The sequence below is a fragment of the Mycetomoellerius zeteki genome, unplaced genomic scaffold (genome assembly GCF_001594055.1).
Source record: "Mycetomoellerius zeteki isolate Tzet28-1 unplaced genomic scaffold, Tzet1.0 scaffold135, whole genome shotgun sequence".
NCBI classification, from domain to species: Eukaryota; Metazoa; Arthropoda; class Insecta; order Hymenoptera; family Formicidae; genus Mycetomoellerius; species Mycetomoellerius zeteki.
The window spans coordinates 2,089,450-2,108,679 of record NW_017256287.1 but is presented as its reverse complement, the minus strand read 5'-3'; the positions used below and the strand labels follow the sequence as shown (position 1 = coordinate 2,108,679).

At 32.0% G+C, this 19,230-nt stretch overlaps 2 protein-coding genes across 2 annotated transcripts; both read left to right on the top strand.

The window, feature by feature from the left end:
* Positions 1-277: 277 nt before the first annotated feature.
* On the top strand, positions 278-11,571 carry igl (IQ calmodulin-binding domain containing protein igloo). The gene is made up of 4 exons (XM_018461932.1): positions 278-825; positions 8,132-8,383; positions 8,453-8,577; positions 10,754-11,571. Exons 1-4 carry the CDS (start codon positions 747-749, stop codon positions 10,901-10,903), a joined length of 606 nt encoding a protein of 201 aa, XP_018317434.1. The 5' UTR covers positions 278-746; the 3' UTR covers positions 10,904-11,571.
* A 4,073-nt stretch (positions 11,572-15,644) lies between these two features.
* On the top strand, positions 15,645-18,569 carry LOC108731622 (zinc finger matrin-type protein 5). Its single transcript, XM_018462027.1, has 3 exons — positions 15,645-15,900; positions 17,879-18,016; positions 18,286-18,569. The coding sequence occupies exons 1-3, from the start codon at positions 15,774-15,776 to the stop codon at positions 18,519-18,521; spliced, it is 501 nt and encodes a 166-aa protein (XP_018317529.1). The 5' UTR covers positions 15,645-15,773; the 3' UTR covers positions 18,522-18,569.
* Positions 18,570-19,230: the final 661 nt, after the last annotated feature.

Sequence of the window (19,230 nt, the reverse complement as noted above, 5' to 3'; positions counted from 1 at the left end):
CTTCCTTTGTCGAAGGAGACAACCGCGACAGGACGCGGAACGGACGTCGCGTGACAGCGAGACGCATGAAGAGGTGTCGGATTACTTTCAAGTGTGAAGGATTGTCTCGCAGGTGCCGGCGCCACGCGACGTGTCAGTAACCCCCGAATAACGGTGGGAAGCAAGGGGTGGACGCAGGAGGAACGTACATATACATATGCGCGCATATGTAGATGAAGAGAGAGAGAGAGAGAGAGAGAGAGAGAGAGAGAGAGAAAGCGAGAGGGGAGAAAAGTAACTTTGAATGAAAATCGTCAAATTTTCACAGTCGATTAGAGGTGCAAAATATATTTTTGAGAATTTCAAAGAAATTTTAGTCGCGACTGGAGACAGCTATTTTTCATTACCAAAAGGATAATTTAAAAGGAGGTTTGAGACGTAGAAAAAGTACGACGCGACGTTTTATATTCTCGAACAGTGAATGATAGAAAAAGCGAGTGGAAGGGAGAAAAAGAAGGAATTTCTTTAATAAAAAGGAAGATAATAGAAAAGTGCAAGACGAAAATTTATACCTTTTAACTTTTCGAAAAAGTAGAACGTAACTATTGTATTTACTACGAGACTACTCTCCACTGAGAAAAGTGATGACTTAATTGTGTTTGTTTGATAACGCAATGTTAACAAGAGGACTGCAATAATACGGGTACTTTTTGACGTCTGATTTAATTTGACACAAGAAAAATTAAGAGAAGAACGGATCAAGAGACATGGGGTGTAATACCAGCAAGGAGAACGTCCAGCCGGCTGTAGAGGAGGCGAAAGAAGGTGATTCCATCAAGAATGGAGGTGAGCGATCATCCCTTCCACTTTGATAATCGTACAAGCAACATTAGTCATTATGCAAATTTAAAATAAGCTATACGATAAACATGATCTAATTTGTTCTGCATATTTCCGCTTTACTAGAGTTTGCATGTATTAAGTTTTTGTACTGACGATGATTACTTCTCGTATTATGCTTTTTCTAGTTTTTATGTTTTGCAGTTTTTGCATCATTCTAATCTCTAAAAAGTACAACTATCGCAAAACTACGGCGTTGTTTATCTTGACAATGACACAGTCTGCTTTGTTTTACGATGATAAATGTACCTCTGTTCACTTTGTTAGATTCTTCGAGCTGATTGCGTGCACGCTTCAGTAATAATATCAACGCAATCAGTAGGGTCGGCAGAACGAACGACTATTTTCCTCATAATGCGTTCGATGTGCACAATGATGAATATAGAAATTTTTAGCATTCCTCTGAAATATTATTCTTCATGTTTTGCAAGCCACAAGATCATTTTTTATTATCCTTTCATTAAACCGCGATGGATACTTGAGTTATTAATTACGATCGGTTGAAATCAAACGAAAATTCTTAAAAAATCATTTTCTTTAATTAGTAATCAATAAATTGTTGTTTTACTTTAATCGAATATATAGAATAAAATGCTTGTGATGTAAACGATTTTTAAGAAAACTGTTCGTATAGTAAAAATTATTTAAGAATAAATCTTAATTCTATCTATCTTGTTATTTACAACGGAATTGGACACATAGAATATGAACTTACAGTTGATATTAATGAAATGGATATTTTTGTATGCTCAGATGTCATTATGTATTTTCTGTGTCTCTTATTATATTTTTAGAAATTTGTCGTTATAATTTCCTCCATCTTGCAATAATATACTATCCTCGATAACGCGCCAGAAAATGAACGTATCTTGGCGAATGTAAAATAGGACGCTCGTGTAATCCGATGGGGGTATATCGAAATTCCAAATAAAAGTGCTGATCGCGTGATGTATGTCAAGGTTTAACCCTTCACTGTTTCTAGAACTACGAAAGTTTCCTTTTATAATCGAGATATGACAAGATGATGGAGTCTAGTTAAAAAAGATGAAGGAACGGATTTAACAAAAGAATCATTAATAAAAAGCTCCATTTCTGGAGGGCGATGTTTTTATCATAATAAATGAATCACAAAATTAGTATTTATAGTATTTATGGGATAGTAATAAACAGTACCTGAGTTTTCGCAAGTATTAATGAGCGTGGCAGGAAGAATAACTTGTAGTAGCAATAACAGTAATAATAATAATAATAAACACAGAAAATCGAATATTGATTTCTTCTCGTTTGAGACATTTATTCGAAAGGGTTTGGTTGAACTTATGTTCTTTTTTTTGACAAAATGATAATGTCTCTTTTCGCACGTTTCAATATTGTACTATACAATTACAAGAGCACATTGATTTATATTTAAAGAACTTGATTTATCAGAAGTTGATATAACAAATTTAATTATTGAATTTCGACAATTCCTACTTTACTGGCTGGTAGTAAAAATCCGTGCAACGTAACTTGGAGTTCGAGCAAAATCAATTACTTGGAGCTTCGATGAATTTCCGCATGTGAGATACTAAGTTTCATCAATACCGACGCAACTGCATAGAGATTCCAACTATGTGGCTCGCATAAGAATGCCGATCAAATTACGGGAATGCTACTGCGGAATGATGAATGGAATCGATATATATAAAAGTCTTGCGGAAAGTTATTGGTGTAGCGTGTATGTTAATCGCTCTTGAAAATATAGTTTCGAGCTTTTGCAAACGGAGAACGAAAAGCGAAATGCAACATTTAAAAATTTTTGTTAAAACGTTTAACAATTGTTTTTTTCTTAGAATAAAACGCTGTCTTCTAACATGGTAAGGACGATATTGCTGAAGTATCTAAAAATTTAATTAGAAAGATCTAAAAATAATTTTGTTAGACCAAATACATAATTAAAATAATTATGTATAGGATACTCAAGTTAGTTGCTAGAATGTTAAAAAACTTTTCGCAGCACTGTTCATCATGCTTGAAATTCCTACATTAATTGTGTGTGTAATTATTTTGATGATTCAACAAAATTATTTTCATTATCTATATCTATAGCTGAATTTTTAAATATTTCAATAAAACCATTCTTTCTATGTGAGAACGTAATGTTTTACCGTAGACAAAAATTTTTTAATGTTTTAACAAAAACTTTTAAATGTAATTGCTTGGCTTTCCGTTTGGTTTGCGTTTGAAAACTCTATTTTCAGATCTATATTTATATAATTCAAAATATTTCAACAAAATCATTCTTTCCGTGCATAGATAAATATTTGAAATATCAAAAAAATTTCTTGAATCTTCAGTTGTATATTTCCAACAATAAAATCCCAATAAGTTATGAATATGTACGCATATGTGTACTTTCTGGTGACTGAACTAATCTTGTGGCTAATCTAATTATAACAATCTATACATAAAAAATAACCCGTCCGACCTAGTTCCATCGCGTACAATTGTGGATCGTTATCATTCCAGGCTCAAAGATTGTACATGTAATTGAAAGTAATTCTTTTCTTATTCAAAAGAATATTTCACACGTAATGAAAGTGTAGAAGATAACAAAAAGAAATAGTATAATAATTGATGTAAATTATGCTACGATTGCATTTTTTTTCTTAGCGAAAGTCGAACACAGATTAAATATTGCCCTTCGGCTGTGTAATAATTTTAATATTTGTGGTTAGCAATGAATATAATCAAGTAATTATCAAATAAGCAGCTTATATGTTATACAATTTAGCGTTCACTGACGTAATTTTAATAGAGCATGTAAACTGTTTATATCGGCTTTTCCTTTAATCCTCTTTCATCGTTGGCTTCTTGGCAATTTAAATGTCATAACAGTATTTTCGCTATTGCGATTAAATCGTTCGCAAAGCATGCTTCATATCGCATAAAATAGCAAAAAATAATACAAAAGACAATTCAAATATAAAGCAAAAGAAGACCCAGCTAGATGTTTTTGCTAATACGTAATTTACAATAACTTATTATTACTGTTACACAGTATATCGACAAACATTTCGACCTTTTAATAATAGGTCATTTTTACAAGATTAAAATATACAATTAATATGGTCAAACTTATAAAACGTAGATCAAAGACGCGCGCAATTACTAACCTTTCAAAGGTTATCCAATAATTTTAAAATGCTTGCTCTCTAATCTATGTTTTATTAAGTTTGACGATATTAATTGTATATTTTGTAACACTGAGGATGATGTATTATTAAAAAATCGGAACGTTTGTAACAGTAATAATAAGTTATTGTAAATTAAATAATAACAAAATTAACTATCTCGGCTTTTTCTTACAGAGTTACACACACACACACATACAAGCGCTCTTTTTCTTTATATTAGAATTTTATTCATATATAAGCCTTGTCATTTTTTACATTAAAATAAAAGATAATAATTTTATAATAATGCATCGTATTTGTAAAACATATTAAGATACGATCTTCTGCAGTACCTACGCAATGATGCAATTGCTTAAATATTTATAATTTAATAAATTAAATGGGTACGATAGTGTGAGAAAAGTCAAAGAAACTTTAACTGCAGTTGAAAATGCATAATTAATTAAAATTCCAGATATTGACAAAAACATAAAATATTTCGGTCCGCTTTGAACCATTTCCAATACTTAAAAAAAAAAAGAAAGAGAAAAGATCAATATCTTTTTTAGGCCGGGAGAGTCCAAAATGGACCGAAAATAATATTTTCGACAATCTTCTTATGTCTGTAAATTAATAGAGCTTAAAAACGTTCGCGGTCGCAAATAGAAATACTCGGTTCTAGTTATTAATAGGAAATGAGCAAAAAACCACAAATATATAAAAAGTTGGAAGCACAGAGGGTTGAACGACATCCACGAGACGGCCCTGTTTCGCGGCGTGCACTCGGTCGCAGGGCGAGAATCCGAGGACTGCGACTGCGAACGAGCGGCGCGGCAGGGCCGTGATCGGTCACTGTTATAAACGGGGTCGTCGGTGCCCGGGAACAGTCAGTTGCACGTCAGACCGAGCCGCGCGTGGATGTGCAGGTGAGAGGCCGAGCGAGCGAGCGGCGACGAAGGTGAGTCGCAGCGCGAGTGCGACCCGACAGCCGCCACCTCGCGATGCAACGATCCTCGCGTGCATGCCACCGTCGAAGGAAAACCGGGTTAAAAGAGGCGGGTGGCGGGCGGCGATGACCGGGGCGGGGGCTTGAAGTGATATTGTCTCGAGGCACGCGAATCGCGCTTGCTACTGTTAATCGCGTTGTAATTGTATAAAGCGCGAGGTAAAGTCCAAAATGATCATCGACGATGCGATTGTCAGGTGTGCGACGCGAGTCTCTTTCTTGTACTTCGTACCTGCACATCCGAGGACACCGTATCGAACGCCTCGTGACCGGGCCGGGTCAAGTAAAATGGGAATCTTTATAATAAGCAACGGAAGTAGTCGCACCCCTCGGAAACCTAAAATCTATTTGAGATCAGCTGTTTGCTATTTCACAGTTAACGAGTGTAAACCGATTGATAGATGCGCGAAATAAATTTTCTCAGATATTTAAAAAAAAAGAAAACAGTCTACCAAGAGTGAATCTCAAGCTTTATAAATCTCTTTACTAAATGTACTTGGATTTATCTTTATTACGCTTTTTTTATTTTTAGATACAAGGAAAGACAATAATCTATTGAACATTTTGCATAATTTTTAAACTAGGAAAAATCTTCTTTCAATAAAAATAATTTAAAACTTGATTGATATTTTATTAACTAATAGTAGTAGGTTGATGTTAAAAACATTCTGTTTTTTAAATAAAAAAACGGCATTTAATTGCAAAATCATAATTTATAAGTATAATATTAATTTATGTGTTAAAAGTTTATCATTCAGAAATAGTTTTTATGACTTTTAACTTTTCTTTCGACAGAAATCATATCATTTTGTAAAAATAAAATAATTTACGATGTCGCTAAATTTATCTTTATAGTTTTAATCGACATATGAACAACGAACAAAAATGAAGTTCATATTTAAAGTTAAAAAAGGTTTTATAATCAAGATAACGATGTTTCTCTAGGAAGTTTGATTTCCTCGAGAGTTGTGGTAACAAGGTCTGGGTAGATCGATGGCGAAACATCCTTGCGTGATATCAGAAGAGAAATAAAGCAAGTCCAAGCATTTAAGAGTCATTATTGCCGTAAAAATACTGAGACAGGCGCGAAGGGAATACTCGAAGATGAAATCGTGGTACAAATAGTAATTTGATCCTCAAGCAAGCCTTTTAATTTTAAATGAAATGCAATATGCGGTTTTTATGCACATGCATAAAAAATGTGTGCGATTTTATTCTTTTTCTTTAATAAACTTTTTACTTTCTTTGAGAAAGCCTTACAATATATATAAACATAAACGTCGATAAAATTATAACGGACTTGTGCGATCGACCTGCCTTTGCACAATGTGACAAAACCGAGAAGCGCATAACTGGGGAAGAATTCATTGCTCGTCACAAAAATGTCACTGTATCTCTTGAATTTCCACTTGGTCCGTCAAGTGGTAATCTAAAGAAATGGTGTCGCGCAAATGCGCTCAATAGCTGGAGTGTTCTCTTTTCTAAAAGAAAATTCAGTTTCCAATATTGACACACTTGATCATTGTACTTTGCATTTAATTATTTCATTCATTTGATCTCGAAAAACCTCAACCAATTCATAATATTTAATTTTAAAAAATCGACTTAATCTTGATTAAACATAACACATTATTTTATTTCTAAAAAATTCAGAATGTACTTAAATTGAAAATATAATGGAACCCCAGAAAGAGATCTTGGCGAGGATCTTGGTGTAAAATACGAGGATTAACTTTTATTATTGTTCCTTCGTCAGAAAATATGAAGGAAAATGATGATAGATTCGCCGGATTACTTTTTATGATTTTCAAAGGAAAATTCGCACCATGTGAAATAATTGCTTATGTCGATACGTCGATTAATCACTGAAGACACAAAGATTTAACTTTGTTAGAAAAGAGATAGAAGACTCGATTAATATTTATCACATCATTTCACATTAAGGCGTGAAATATTAAAAATGTATATTAGGCACCGTATAATCTCGAACGTGTAGCGCGAAAATAGAAATGCTAATCGATACTTGTCGCTCTGGACGTGTCTGTGGAAGGTGAAATGTTCGGAATAAATGTAGGTGAACTGTGGCTAACACGGCAGCCATTTCTAATATACGGGATGTATCAGAAGCCGCACCCTTTCTCCTCCAATCTTCTATGGATTTTCGGGCAATTTACAGTCACTATTTTCTTAAGAAAAAAATATCGGAGGGCAATTACAGATGTGTATATCAAGTAATTGATATATTCGTTTATATTTCATTATTTGTATTCGATTCTTAATATTATAAAAAGTTAATATTATAAAAAGCAAAGGCTCTAAGAATAAATTAAAACGAAATAAGAAAGAAAAGTTAACGATAAAATCAATGTGGATGTCGGTGCGTAATGTTAACAAAATATTTAGTTTATTATTCGTAATGCATTACATACGTAAAACACAGTTTCTACCGTAATTTGAGTTCTTTTCAATTTAATATAATAATTTAAATGACAAGAAAACGGGTTAAGATAATAAAATATAATATAATAATATTAAAATCTCAAACGTCAAAGTACGAGAAAAAGCATTAACAAAAAACCAGATCAAAGTCGTAGATCAAAGTCGTTTATCTCATGCAATTTACTGTGAATAATACATTAAATATTTTATTAATGTTATACATCGACGTCCGTTTTTATCGGCTTTTCTTTATATTATCAGAAAAAAGACTATTCTTAAATCAACCATAATATAGGTACTCTCATTTATAAGCAAAAATATTGCAATCTTGCTTTAAAGATTTTAGAATTGATTTGATTGAATTTGTAATTATTGATGTAAAATTTTTGATTGTGCAAGTGCAAAGTAATACTTGCATCAAAACCAATTTAATCAAATCAAAACTAATATCTTTAAAGCAAGATTACAATATTTGTGCTTATATATGAGTATATTATAGTTGATTTAAGAATAATTCTTTTTCTGTGCATATCATTCTCATTGTTATCGTTCAAGAAACTTTTAACTATATCATATGTAGCGTCTGTAATTCACATTCCGCATAAAATTAAGCCAAAAGCGAAATTATTTTTTATTTTACTTCTATTTGAAGATATTTCAAAGGCGGCCGAAAACAGCGCAACAAAAGCGGAGTCCGACGAGGGGAAAGAAAACGACGCAGACGAAGAGAAAGAGGCAGCAGCCACGAAAATACAAGCAGCTTTCCGTGGACATCACGCTAGGAAAAGTCTGAGAGTGTCGGAAACAGCGTCGAAGGAGACACGAACCGCCGAAAAATCCTCCGAATCTACGGAAGAACCTACGCAAGAACAGTTACAGGAGGAATTCCGTGCCGACGATCAGGGTGAGCGAGTATACATCCTGATATGAGTTCGGAGCAAGAATCATTTTTGAAACAGCTTCTATTTGATAGACCTCTGTAACGCGGCGAAAAAGATACAAGCGACTTTCCGGGGCCACATGTCGAGGAAGGAACAAGCTGCAGCCAAGTCGGCGATGAATATGGTTGAGAGTGCAACTGCTAAGATAGAAGAAAAGGTATATATATATATATATATATAAAAGTTAACTGTCGATCTTAAATATGTATACATATAGACCTGTTACTTATTGATTAGAGAGAGTTAGAAGCTGCTTTATCTAGTATCTGCCTTCGGCCTTTCATAGAAATTTTAAACAAGAGTTTTATTGACTTTTCAGAACTTCACCTAATCTAATATTATATCTAATTGTCAGGAAAATATATTCGAATAATATTAGTCATTTTTTATTATCAATATGAAATAAACTTTTGCTCTTGATTAAATCATTTAATGCAAAATCTGATTTAATAAAACTTATTTGAGTTATACATATGTATAAATATATGATATATATTATACACTGAGAGAAAAAAATGGTTGCAAGTATTATAATTTAACTATAATTTATAGTTATTTTTGGGTCAACTATAAATTTATAATTGTTTTAACTATGCACATTATAGCTGCTTCAACATTGAAATATGATCATTACCAGGGAATGGAAGTAACTCTTTACTTGTAACGAAGTTACAGTTACAAGTTACTTTACTGGTAATTGCGTTACTTTTTTTTTGGGGGTATTGGGTTCGATTGGATACATTAAGCCACTCATAACGCTTGAGATTAGAAAGCCTTTAGGCACTCGTCCGCTGTGATTGGTGGTCTTCAATTTTAAAAAACGGAAAAATAACGAAACGTTACTTTCTCAAATAACGATAACTGTAACGAGTTACTTTTAAAAATTGGTAACTTATTACTTTTAAAAAGTAACTTTCCATTCCCTGATCATTACAAATATGACATGCATAAGTTTTTTCTTACCGTGCAAATTAGTTTTTCTTTATCATATCTCTTAGTAATTATTACCATGTGAATAGTTAGTGAATGTTAAGAAAATAGTTATATTCACTAATAACGATTGCATTTATTACATAAAAATGATTAATTTTATTTACCATGCGTAACTTAACATTTTACTATATTAATAGTTCAGATTATCATAATTCATAGTACAATTTTTGAGAAAAATATACATATAAGGTTATCATTATTACTAATATTATAGCAGTAATAACCATAAAAATGGACCTCCTAATCATAATTTTTCAACCATGCAATTATAGTCACAAATACTAAATACTTTTCTCTCTGCGTGTGTGTGTACAGTAATTATAAATATATAAAATTCAGAAAATAATATATTCTCTATCGATATATATAATTAAATTCAATAGTTTTTATAATTTTAAACATTTTTTATTAATTAATTTCGCTTATAACAAAGATTAATTTTCCAAGCAAGTTTTAAAAGTATTAAAAATTATTGATTTGTTGATATTAAGAATGATTAAAGAGATAGGATGAACGCAACTAATCATGATAAAGAGTAAGATGCCTTACTCTTTATGTAGTAACCCTATCTCCTAGATGCTCTCTGAGCGTTACAAGAAAAGACTTTTTATTAATAGAATTTTATTGATAAATAATGAATTAATTTTATATAATCATCTCTTCCAATAAATATATTTAAGAAATAATGCAAATTAATATCTCAGTAAATTCATTTTTCACAAATTATATTTCTGGAAAGTAATCGCTATGGTCGCGTAGTTTTCACATTGTATTTTATATTAAAACAAAATTATATATTAAAACAAGAATAAATAGCTAAGAAAGTTGTTGTAATCAAAGTAATTTTTTTCTCAATCTGATATGCCGATATCGATTCGATCGATGAAGCGACAAGTTTTGATGTACAAGGTCGCCATGATCGATCATTTCCGTGCCGAGGTCCGTGAGAGAAAGCTATTGTTAGACTCTTTGACATTACGTTGATCCACGAATGCCCGGCGAATAATCGACAGTTGCCTTCCAAGCTGAAGATGATCATCTGGGTACCGAAGCGCTACTAAAGCTCGTCCCAAGACCAGTAGACCGGTATGGCCTACAATGTTTAAGTTACTTTCGTGTCGTATCGATTAATTATGTACGGACTAGTTGATGCACAGCGGGATTCCGTGCAGTCTCATTTAAGATAAGAAGGGTAACTTCGATAATAAATGCGAGAGACATCCCGTTTGCGAATAAGTTCGAGTTCGGGGAGCCGTATCCGAGGATGAAAAAATTGCCTTAAATTAACGAAAGGCTATAGCGTTCTACGTTTTACGTTCTTTTGTCAAATTCTGCTGCAGATGCAAGACGCTGTCCACGAATTAGAGGGGATCGACTTGGCCGATCCAGACTTGCATAAGGCAGCGACTAAGATTCAAGCAAGTTTCCGCGGTCACAAGGTCCGTCAAGAGGTCAACATCCATTCTACTGCCGACGACTCTAAAAAATAAGACGCTTACTCAAATGCAGGGATGCCGGGAGATAGAATATTACTTATTACAGTCAGTGCCATTCTTAACAGGTTTCGAACGCCATCCCCTATTTCTTGTACCTTATAATGTAGCATCTATAAATTAGTAAATTATGCGCGTAAAATATATACGAGGCATTCCAGACAAGCCGAACGAATTTGACTATTAGTTTACTTCGGGCCGCTAGTTGTGAACAACGATACCGTTTATTTTACGTTAACAATTAATCCAGCCTTTGCCCGGGACCAGTGAGATTTAAGCGCTTTCTACTTTGGCTAAAATGAGGATCTTTCAAACGAGATATTTACAGGCTGAGGCATACAAATGTGGGAACATTTAAATACATATTTCTATTATTTGTGAATATATAAAAAAGTTTTCTGGAACAAAGTTACATTGTGTAAAGAAGGACTATAATGGTAAATAAAACAAGATTGTTCCTTGACTCCTATAAATCGATTTTGAGTACATTTCACACAATTCGCTACATGACCACATTCTTAAACTATCCTCATATCGATTTACACTTACATTTTTTATGAGTTATTACTGCCATACATGAACGGAGGGATATACATATAGGCAGATTTTTCAAGACTTTTCAAAAGACTTTTCAACATGATAACAATACCTTCTATGTAAAACACCAAAAAGAAGATGATATAGGGGAAACAGAGAACAGATAGTCCCCTATATAATTATCCGATATAATACTCAACATAAATTGTGATCTACAACAACAGAATAACAAATATGCAAAATCCTCATATCTGGTAGGTATGTTAAGTGGAACGCGACGAACGCGATAGAATATAACTTTAACGTCCTACGCATGATAAACGGAGCATTAAGATGTACCGATATCAATATATGCATGTTAACTTTTATAAGTTCCTGTATCTATGTAAAATAAACGGTATGGTTGTAGCGTTTCCAATTCTAAAACTAACGATGAAAGTCTGTTTTTCGAATATTTTTTTATCATGACACACAAATATTTAAAGCACGGTTTTATTTTGTATTCCTAACTTATTATTGAAATGGAATGTGATAACTAAAAGTATATTTCTTGACTGCACTTTTTACATTTTCCTACAATTTCTTTTTTTATTTTTCTCTTTCACTTTCTTTCCCTTCTTATAAAAAGTTTACATATATATATATATTATATGTGTATGTATATATATATTTTGTGTGTGTATGTATGTATATACATATACATACGTATATGTCTGTTTCATTTTAAATGTGGAAAGTGTAAAAATGTGTAGGATTGCTTCTCCTTTGAGAGTTTGGAAAAAAGTATTGATCTAAATGCAAAATAAACTGATGATTAATCCCATCATACTATTCAACTTATTATACTTAGAGGGACTATAAATTTAGAAACATCTTTCCTATAATATTATAATTATATATAAAAAGAATTAAGAAAGAAAACATTCCAAACTTTCAAATAATTTTACAAACTTTTGGACACAAAAAATATTGTATTTTATTATTATAGTATTTTATGTTATTAATGCAGTAGAACCTCTATTTGACGCAGAAATTTGCATATTAGTGCTTCAAAATAAAACTTGCGGATATATTAAAAATATTATTGATATTAATCTGTAATATTTCTTATTAAAATTTTTCCGATATTTATTTCACGTAAATGATCTATTCAGATGCTTTGCACATATTATTGTGCAGAAGGCATTTAAAATAATGTAGTTAAAAATGAATGTACGACTCATCGGTCTATTGTCAATAATGAAGCAATTATAAAGTAATCATTAATCGAGGTTCTACTGCATCGATTAAAAGCGTGCGTAATATATATATATAGACCTTATAGTTGCTTAAAAAGTTAAAGAATCTCGTTAAGATAATGCGCGAGTCTGGTTTTTTAATAATATAATTTTGAGTTTACTTGCTCAAAACCTTCTTATACCAAAGTTAAAATTCTGCTATAATTTTTTAGTTTTCTTCTTTAATGTAATATAGTCAATTTTTCCCAAATATCGACAGCTACCTCCAACTTTGTTGCAATCTAGTCCATTTTTCATATATAAATTAACGTATCAATGTATCCTTGAAATGAAAATTCATTTTATCAGGCCTAAAAAGATTCATTTGTGTATGCTATCAATCACTTCTTGCGTGTGATCATAGCAACGATCGATCAGTAAGCAATTCAAGGTGCATAATACGAAGCAGCGAAGCAGCAACTAAACTACTCAAATAATTGTTTATTCTTCAATGCTAGCTTTATTCGTCCACAAAGCAGGGTACTGCGAAATTATTATTTTCACGTTCGTCCACGTGTTTTTCTACTTTACATTTGTAATTTATACCGATATTTATACCAATTTTGCTGAAGATGCTGACGAATTACGTATTAAATAATATTACGCGACATTCCTGTATTACACGTTTAACGCTGACTATGAGCAATAATTACACGTATTTATTGTAACAAAATTCCGCAAATTTAGTCATTGTACAAGTAAATATAAGTAAACGTATCGTGGTAATACTGAAATTTCCTCAAATATAATGTATACTATTTTACGCGATATTCTTGCGCGATTGATATTGATTGCAATGGTACGTGCAGCTATTGTTCAATATTCAAGCATATAAAAACAGAGATCGAACAGCATGTCTGAATTTCCGATATTCAATATTTGATTTCAATTCCCGATTCCTATATCCTATATCCGGTCATCATTAACTTTTAGCTTCTAAGATTAAATCTCGAACTCGCGATAGCGACTAATTTCCCGCAAAAATTCTCGTGGATATATTTCCGATTTCCATTCTCGTAGTTACATCCACGATTTTTTATTTACCAATTTCGAATTTATAAACAAATATTGTCTTGAATCACGCGATTACGCATTACCTATAGGTTATCTATTGTCGCTTGTAGAAAATTAAAGCGAAGCTTTGGTATCGTCGAAAATGATCTATCATCGAGTAACGTCGTCTAATTTACGTCGGAGTGAATATTGTGAATGAAGAATATTTATTGTATTGAATTAATGTATAGAAAGAGGAACGTTGCGATGGATAATAGACATTCTTGTCGATACGTTACTTTACCACGTATGAATAGTTTAGCGGTGCACAAGAACAAGTTGTGGTAAAATATATTGTAAGAATATAATAAAACGATCGTACCGCGCTAAAACGAACGGTACATTACAATATAATCCGTTTATTTAAAATACATACCTACTAAATGTACGAACTAAAATCTAAATATCAGGAAACTCAATCAATTGGACTTAATCCAAATTCGATAACGTAATAACGAATATAGTTATTTGCCAAAGATCTCATTACAATGTCCAATAATGATTTATGTAATAGCAATAATTTATCTTTCCTTTATAAAAAAATATAATTGCTAGTAGCTTTATCCTAGTAATCATCAACTAATAATAACATGTATAACTACTCTCTCGGCAAGATAATGTTACATATCACATGTGTTATATATTACGTTTATATTGTTGAGTGTGAAATTGATATGTTACTGTTAGTTGATGTTTATTGGGATGTGTTTAATGTTATATAATTAATTCATTTGTTTATCAACACGAATTTTTAAAAATTGTTTAATGTCAGTTTGGATTCTTCGATAGATATATAAATCTTTTTATTAAAATCGCAATTAATGACATCCTCAATTTTTCAAAGTTTATATTAGCAAATAACATTTTCATATAATATTAAATAATTAAATTAAGATTTTTAACTCTAAATGCATGAAAAAAATATGCATTTTTCTTACCTGATGTGTACTTAAAAATAAGTTGCGGTTAGTATAACACTCTCATTGTTAGATGTCGTTATGGTAGTATCTTGGGTCTCTAGTACAGATTGTTATCTTGTGTCTACAATGTTAGAAATTGCATCCAGATCTTGAAAGAATTAACAAATCACATTTGAATAATTCGGTTACAAAACCAATATAACTAGTCAATTTTTTCTTCATCCAAGATTTTAGACTGATTTCTATATAGCATCGTGGACGCAAGGCTTTATAGGCGAGCCATCTTTTTCGCGCATGAGCGTTCAAATATATACATATATAGTACCACTGCAGTATTAAATTCGAAATTATACGGATCTTGTAGGAACTGTTTCGACGTTCTATAAAAATTATAATATAAAAATTTTTAGAAAATCAATAAAAAAATTATAAAATTAAATAAAATAATTTATACTTTTTTATTCTAGCCTAGGATTCCTAGGTTCCTTTGTTTCTGCTGCAAAATATCGCCAAAATTATAAATATTTTATCTTTTACACTTATATACGTTACTAAATCTTCCTAGTACTATAATGCGCATGCACGAAAAAAGCGGCTTGCTTAACAACATTAGGGGGATCATGGAATTTTTTCGCTGATATGGAAACATGAAAAGTGAAAATTTATATATATATACATACATATACACATGCACCCATATATAAAAAAAATTTTAACTTTTAATGTTTCCGTTCTAGGGGAAAAAATAACATGATTGACCCTTACTCTTAGAGGTCTGTTCGTATTGCTTTTTGTACTCAGAATCTTCGCTTTCTCTCTTTTTCCAATGCTAGAATATATATTTATCTCGTTTTAAGTACAAATATTTTTAGGGATTTTAAGCAACGCGAATAAACTCACTGCTCTAGTTATTTTATATGATCTTGCTTTGTTTTGTTCTATATCTTTTGAGTAGGATGATTCATACTTAAATACAATACTATTCAATACTATTGCTGAGTGTATTTATTCCATTGTCGTGCAATACAATGTAACTATTGATAGAATTTGTATTCTTCCTACAAGATAATCGTATACGTCATGGGCAAGACATACTATTGCGACTATTGTGACAGATCTTTCAAGGATGATGTCGAAGCTCGTAAAAAGCATTTATCCAGTATGCAGCACATGACAAATCGAGCGAGTCATTACAGCACATTTAAAGGTGAACGTTAAACACAATATTTTTCTTATTTGCTTCTTTGTTTAATGCCATTGTATTTTATATAACCTCTCTTATACTTGCATATAATTAACCCTTACTGTACAAGGTTGGGTCACTAGTGACCGAGCGATTCCTGTTTGTGCAAGTTTCTTGCCAGCTCGATGAATCCAGCGCTTGTTATTTTTCTGTAAAAAAAAGTTTATGGTGGGGGAAATCCCCGCGTACAGTTTAAGTTGACGTGAGACGCTAATGACCTATGTCAGTACACAAAGAGTGCTTTTTGTGAAAAATAAAAATTGTGTCAAAATCATTATAAGTATTCTACTTTTACTCTAAATTAATGTCTGAATGTTTGTTTTCATTAAAAAAATTTTTTTCTAAAAGAATTACTTTTTAGACAAAATGGATAGAGCTGAAGAAACGAGTCACGCCATTTTACGAGACAGCGAAGGTGACATTTTTAGAGAAGACACTGACAGCAATAAAAACTTCGTATTATCAGAAAACGAAGTCGAAAGCGAAGAGGATTGACTACGATGACGACTATGAATGCAGTCCGAAGAAAGCTCTGAAGGTGCTCAGGAAGAAGTAGAGCAACAACAATCATCTACTAACAGAGGTTCGAGACAGTACCCAGATAACCAAGTCTGTAGAAAGCAGATTTTTTAAATGTCTGCTATACGCTATGCCAACAAAATAGCAACAGAATTGTTACAGAATTAGATGTACATAATACTGTTGACAGACTGCTAGAAAAAAACATAACAGAATCAGATAATATCGGCAAGATCTGCTCAGTTTCTGCCAACAATTTGCCTTCACATTATGTTAAAGGCGATGTTAACAAAACACAAGCCTAATGTGGACGCAGTTGATGGCAGACTGCCGATATTTTGCTATCTGGGTATCTTTATGGAAAAGATAACTACAAGTGGCTTACGAAAGCGCCTGAATCGAGAGGAAGTCAATTACTACACATTTACCTGAATGTAAACAAGAAGCGAGAGAAATGAGAACGCCATTAGAGATCTGGAGTTTGTTGTTTCCGAATGAATTGCTGAAGATTATAGTGAAGCACAAACTGGAGTTAGTTGCAATATTTTATATAATCTGAATGATAGAAATAATGGAAAGATATAATTTTATAGAAGACTTGGCAATTATGCAACAGGTCCGTACATGCAAAATAGATTACAGCACGCGAACATTCAAAAACGATTAGAATTCTATTTGCGCTATTTTATAAATAGAAGAACCGCGACCAGAAGAAAGAAAACATAAACTTGAAACAAGAAAACGATATTATTGCAAGAGCACAGCTGACAGAAAAACCTGACAGAAAAAAATGTTTTATGTGCGGAAAGCCGATTTGTGAGCATCATACTTACGTATGTCTAGACTGTAAAATGTAAAGTTTTTCTTTACATATTTATTTAAATGTGTATTTACATTTTATATTTGTTTTATTAAAAAATACATTATTTTACAACAAAATAAAAAAATGCATATTTTAACTCGATTTTTCCTATATGTTTCTTGTTGAAAATTACTCATATTCATGTGCTCAAATCAATATTTCAACTTTTTGTAGAATTTGAAGTTCTACTATTTTTTTTTTTTTTTTTTTTCAAAACTTCATATCTAAATTACAAAATCTTGGAATCATTTTTTTATATTCATTTATTATGAAAAGTTATAATTTTTTAAATCGAATGCTATTTTTTCTCAACTTATGAGTTTTTCGGTAATTATAAATTATACTACATTTTATTATTTTTCAAAATAAAGTTTCAATATTTATTCTAGAAAGTTGAAAGTATGTTGGTGAATTTTTAGAAATTTTTTAAATCATTCTGAATAGATGAATAAACGAACGGTTCTAGTGACCCATGTTTGTACGGATGAGGTAAATTGTACCTTGTACGGGTAAGGGTTAATCAGATTATAATGCACATAAATTTATTATTAACATCTTTAGATCCAGAAACGATATTAAAGGAGGAATACTGCAAAACTCCATGTAAACACTATATGATCATTGGAGACTGTGCATTTGGTCCTGGTTGTCGATTTTCGCATTACACACCACCAATGATATGGGAACTTCAACAGCTCGGTAAAAGTCTATCCAGACAAACTTGCATAATCGCCTAAATATATACAATTATACACAAAGAAAATTATCAAATTGTATTTTACATGCATTCTTATGACAGAAATGCAATTGGGTAATTTTCTTTATGCATATGATCATGCAATTATGCATATAGTCATGCAATTATGCAAGTTTGTTTGGCTAGACCTTAATTACTCTATTCTATCGACTATTATCTTATCATTGCTACATAAAACATTAACCTTCAGTAGATAAATTTTTATTTCTAGTTGCGATGAAAAACTCCAAAGTCTCAACAGCTCAACCTAAGGATGGCTGGCCAAATTCAGAAGATATTATCAAGGAATATTTTGAGAATGTGATCGACTCGAGCGGCACCGAGGATCTTAATCATTTGGTGTGGAATACACCGTCAAAATTAATCAATTATCCTTATTTACCACCTTCTTTGCGGTCTGATACGGCAGAAAGAATGATGGACTGTAATTTTAGTAAATGGGGTTGAAAGACTGATGTTAGAAATTCTAAAAATAAACGTATTTATATTGGTAATCCTATCGTGTTCAGTTCCTTGGAGTGACGAAATTGTACATGTTTATCCCGCCAAGCTTCGAACTAAACGATGCGTCACCGACGTTGCTATCATTCAAACTATAGAGAGAAATCTGAGAGTGGTCATACTAGCAAACCTTTTTCGTTTATCTCAGTGTACCAATGTCCATTTTTGTAATATGGAAACTATCTATCATGGCTATTTTATGAAACTGTCGATAAAATCATAGTGTTGAAAATAGATGTGATGTATGTCGGTGTTAATAAGAACCAATCTTGGCAACTCTTATTAAAGTCTCTTTCACCAACTCCGATTAACGCTAATTGAGGGTCAACTCAATCATCGCGATTGTTAGAATTAAACCATTTATCTTAGAAGAGAAAAAGAGAGGAAATATTCTGATATATTAAAAGGCTGTTGGAACTTTTACGAGTCGATTGTCGATTAATTTAACCAGAAATTGATGAAAGAGGCTCTTAGCCGGACATACACCATATCCATTGCAAATCATAGACTTCTGTTATTCACTGCGAGTATTGAAAATCTATAGTTTATGTTATGTATAGATTTTCAGTATTTACATTGAATAATAGTGTGTTCTTAATACTTTGTAACGAAGCATCCATGTAATATTGCTGTTTTTATCAACTGTATATATTTC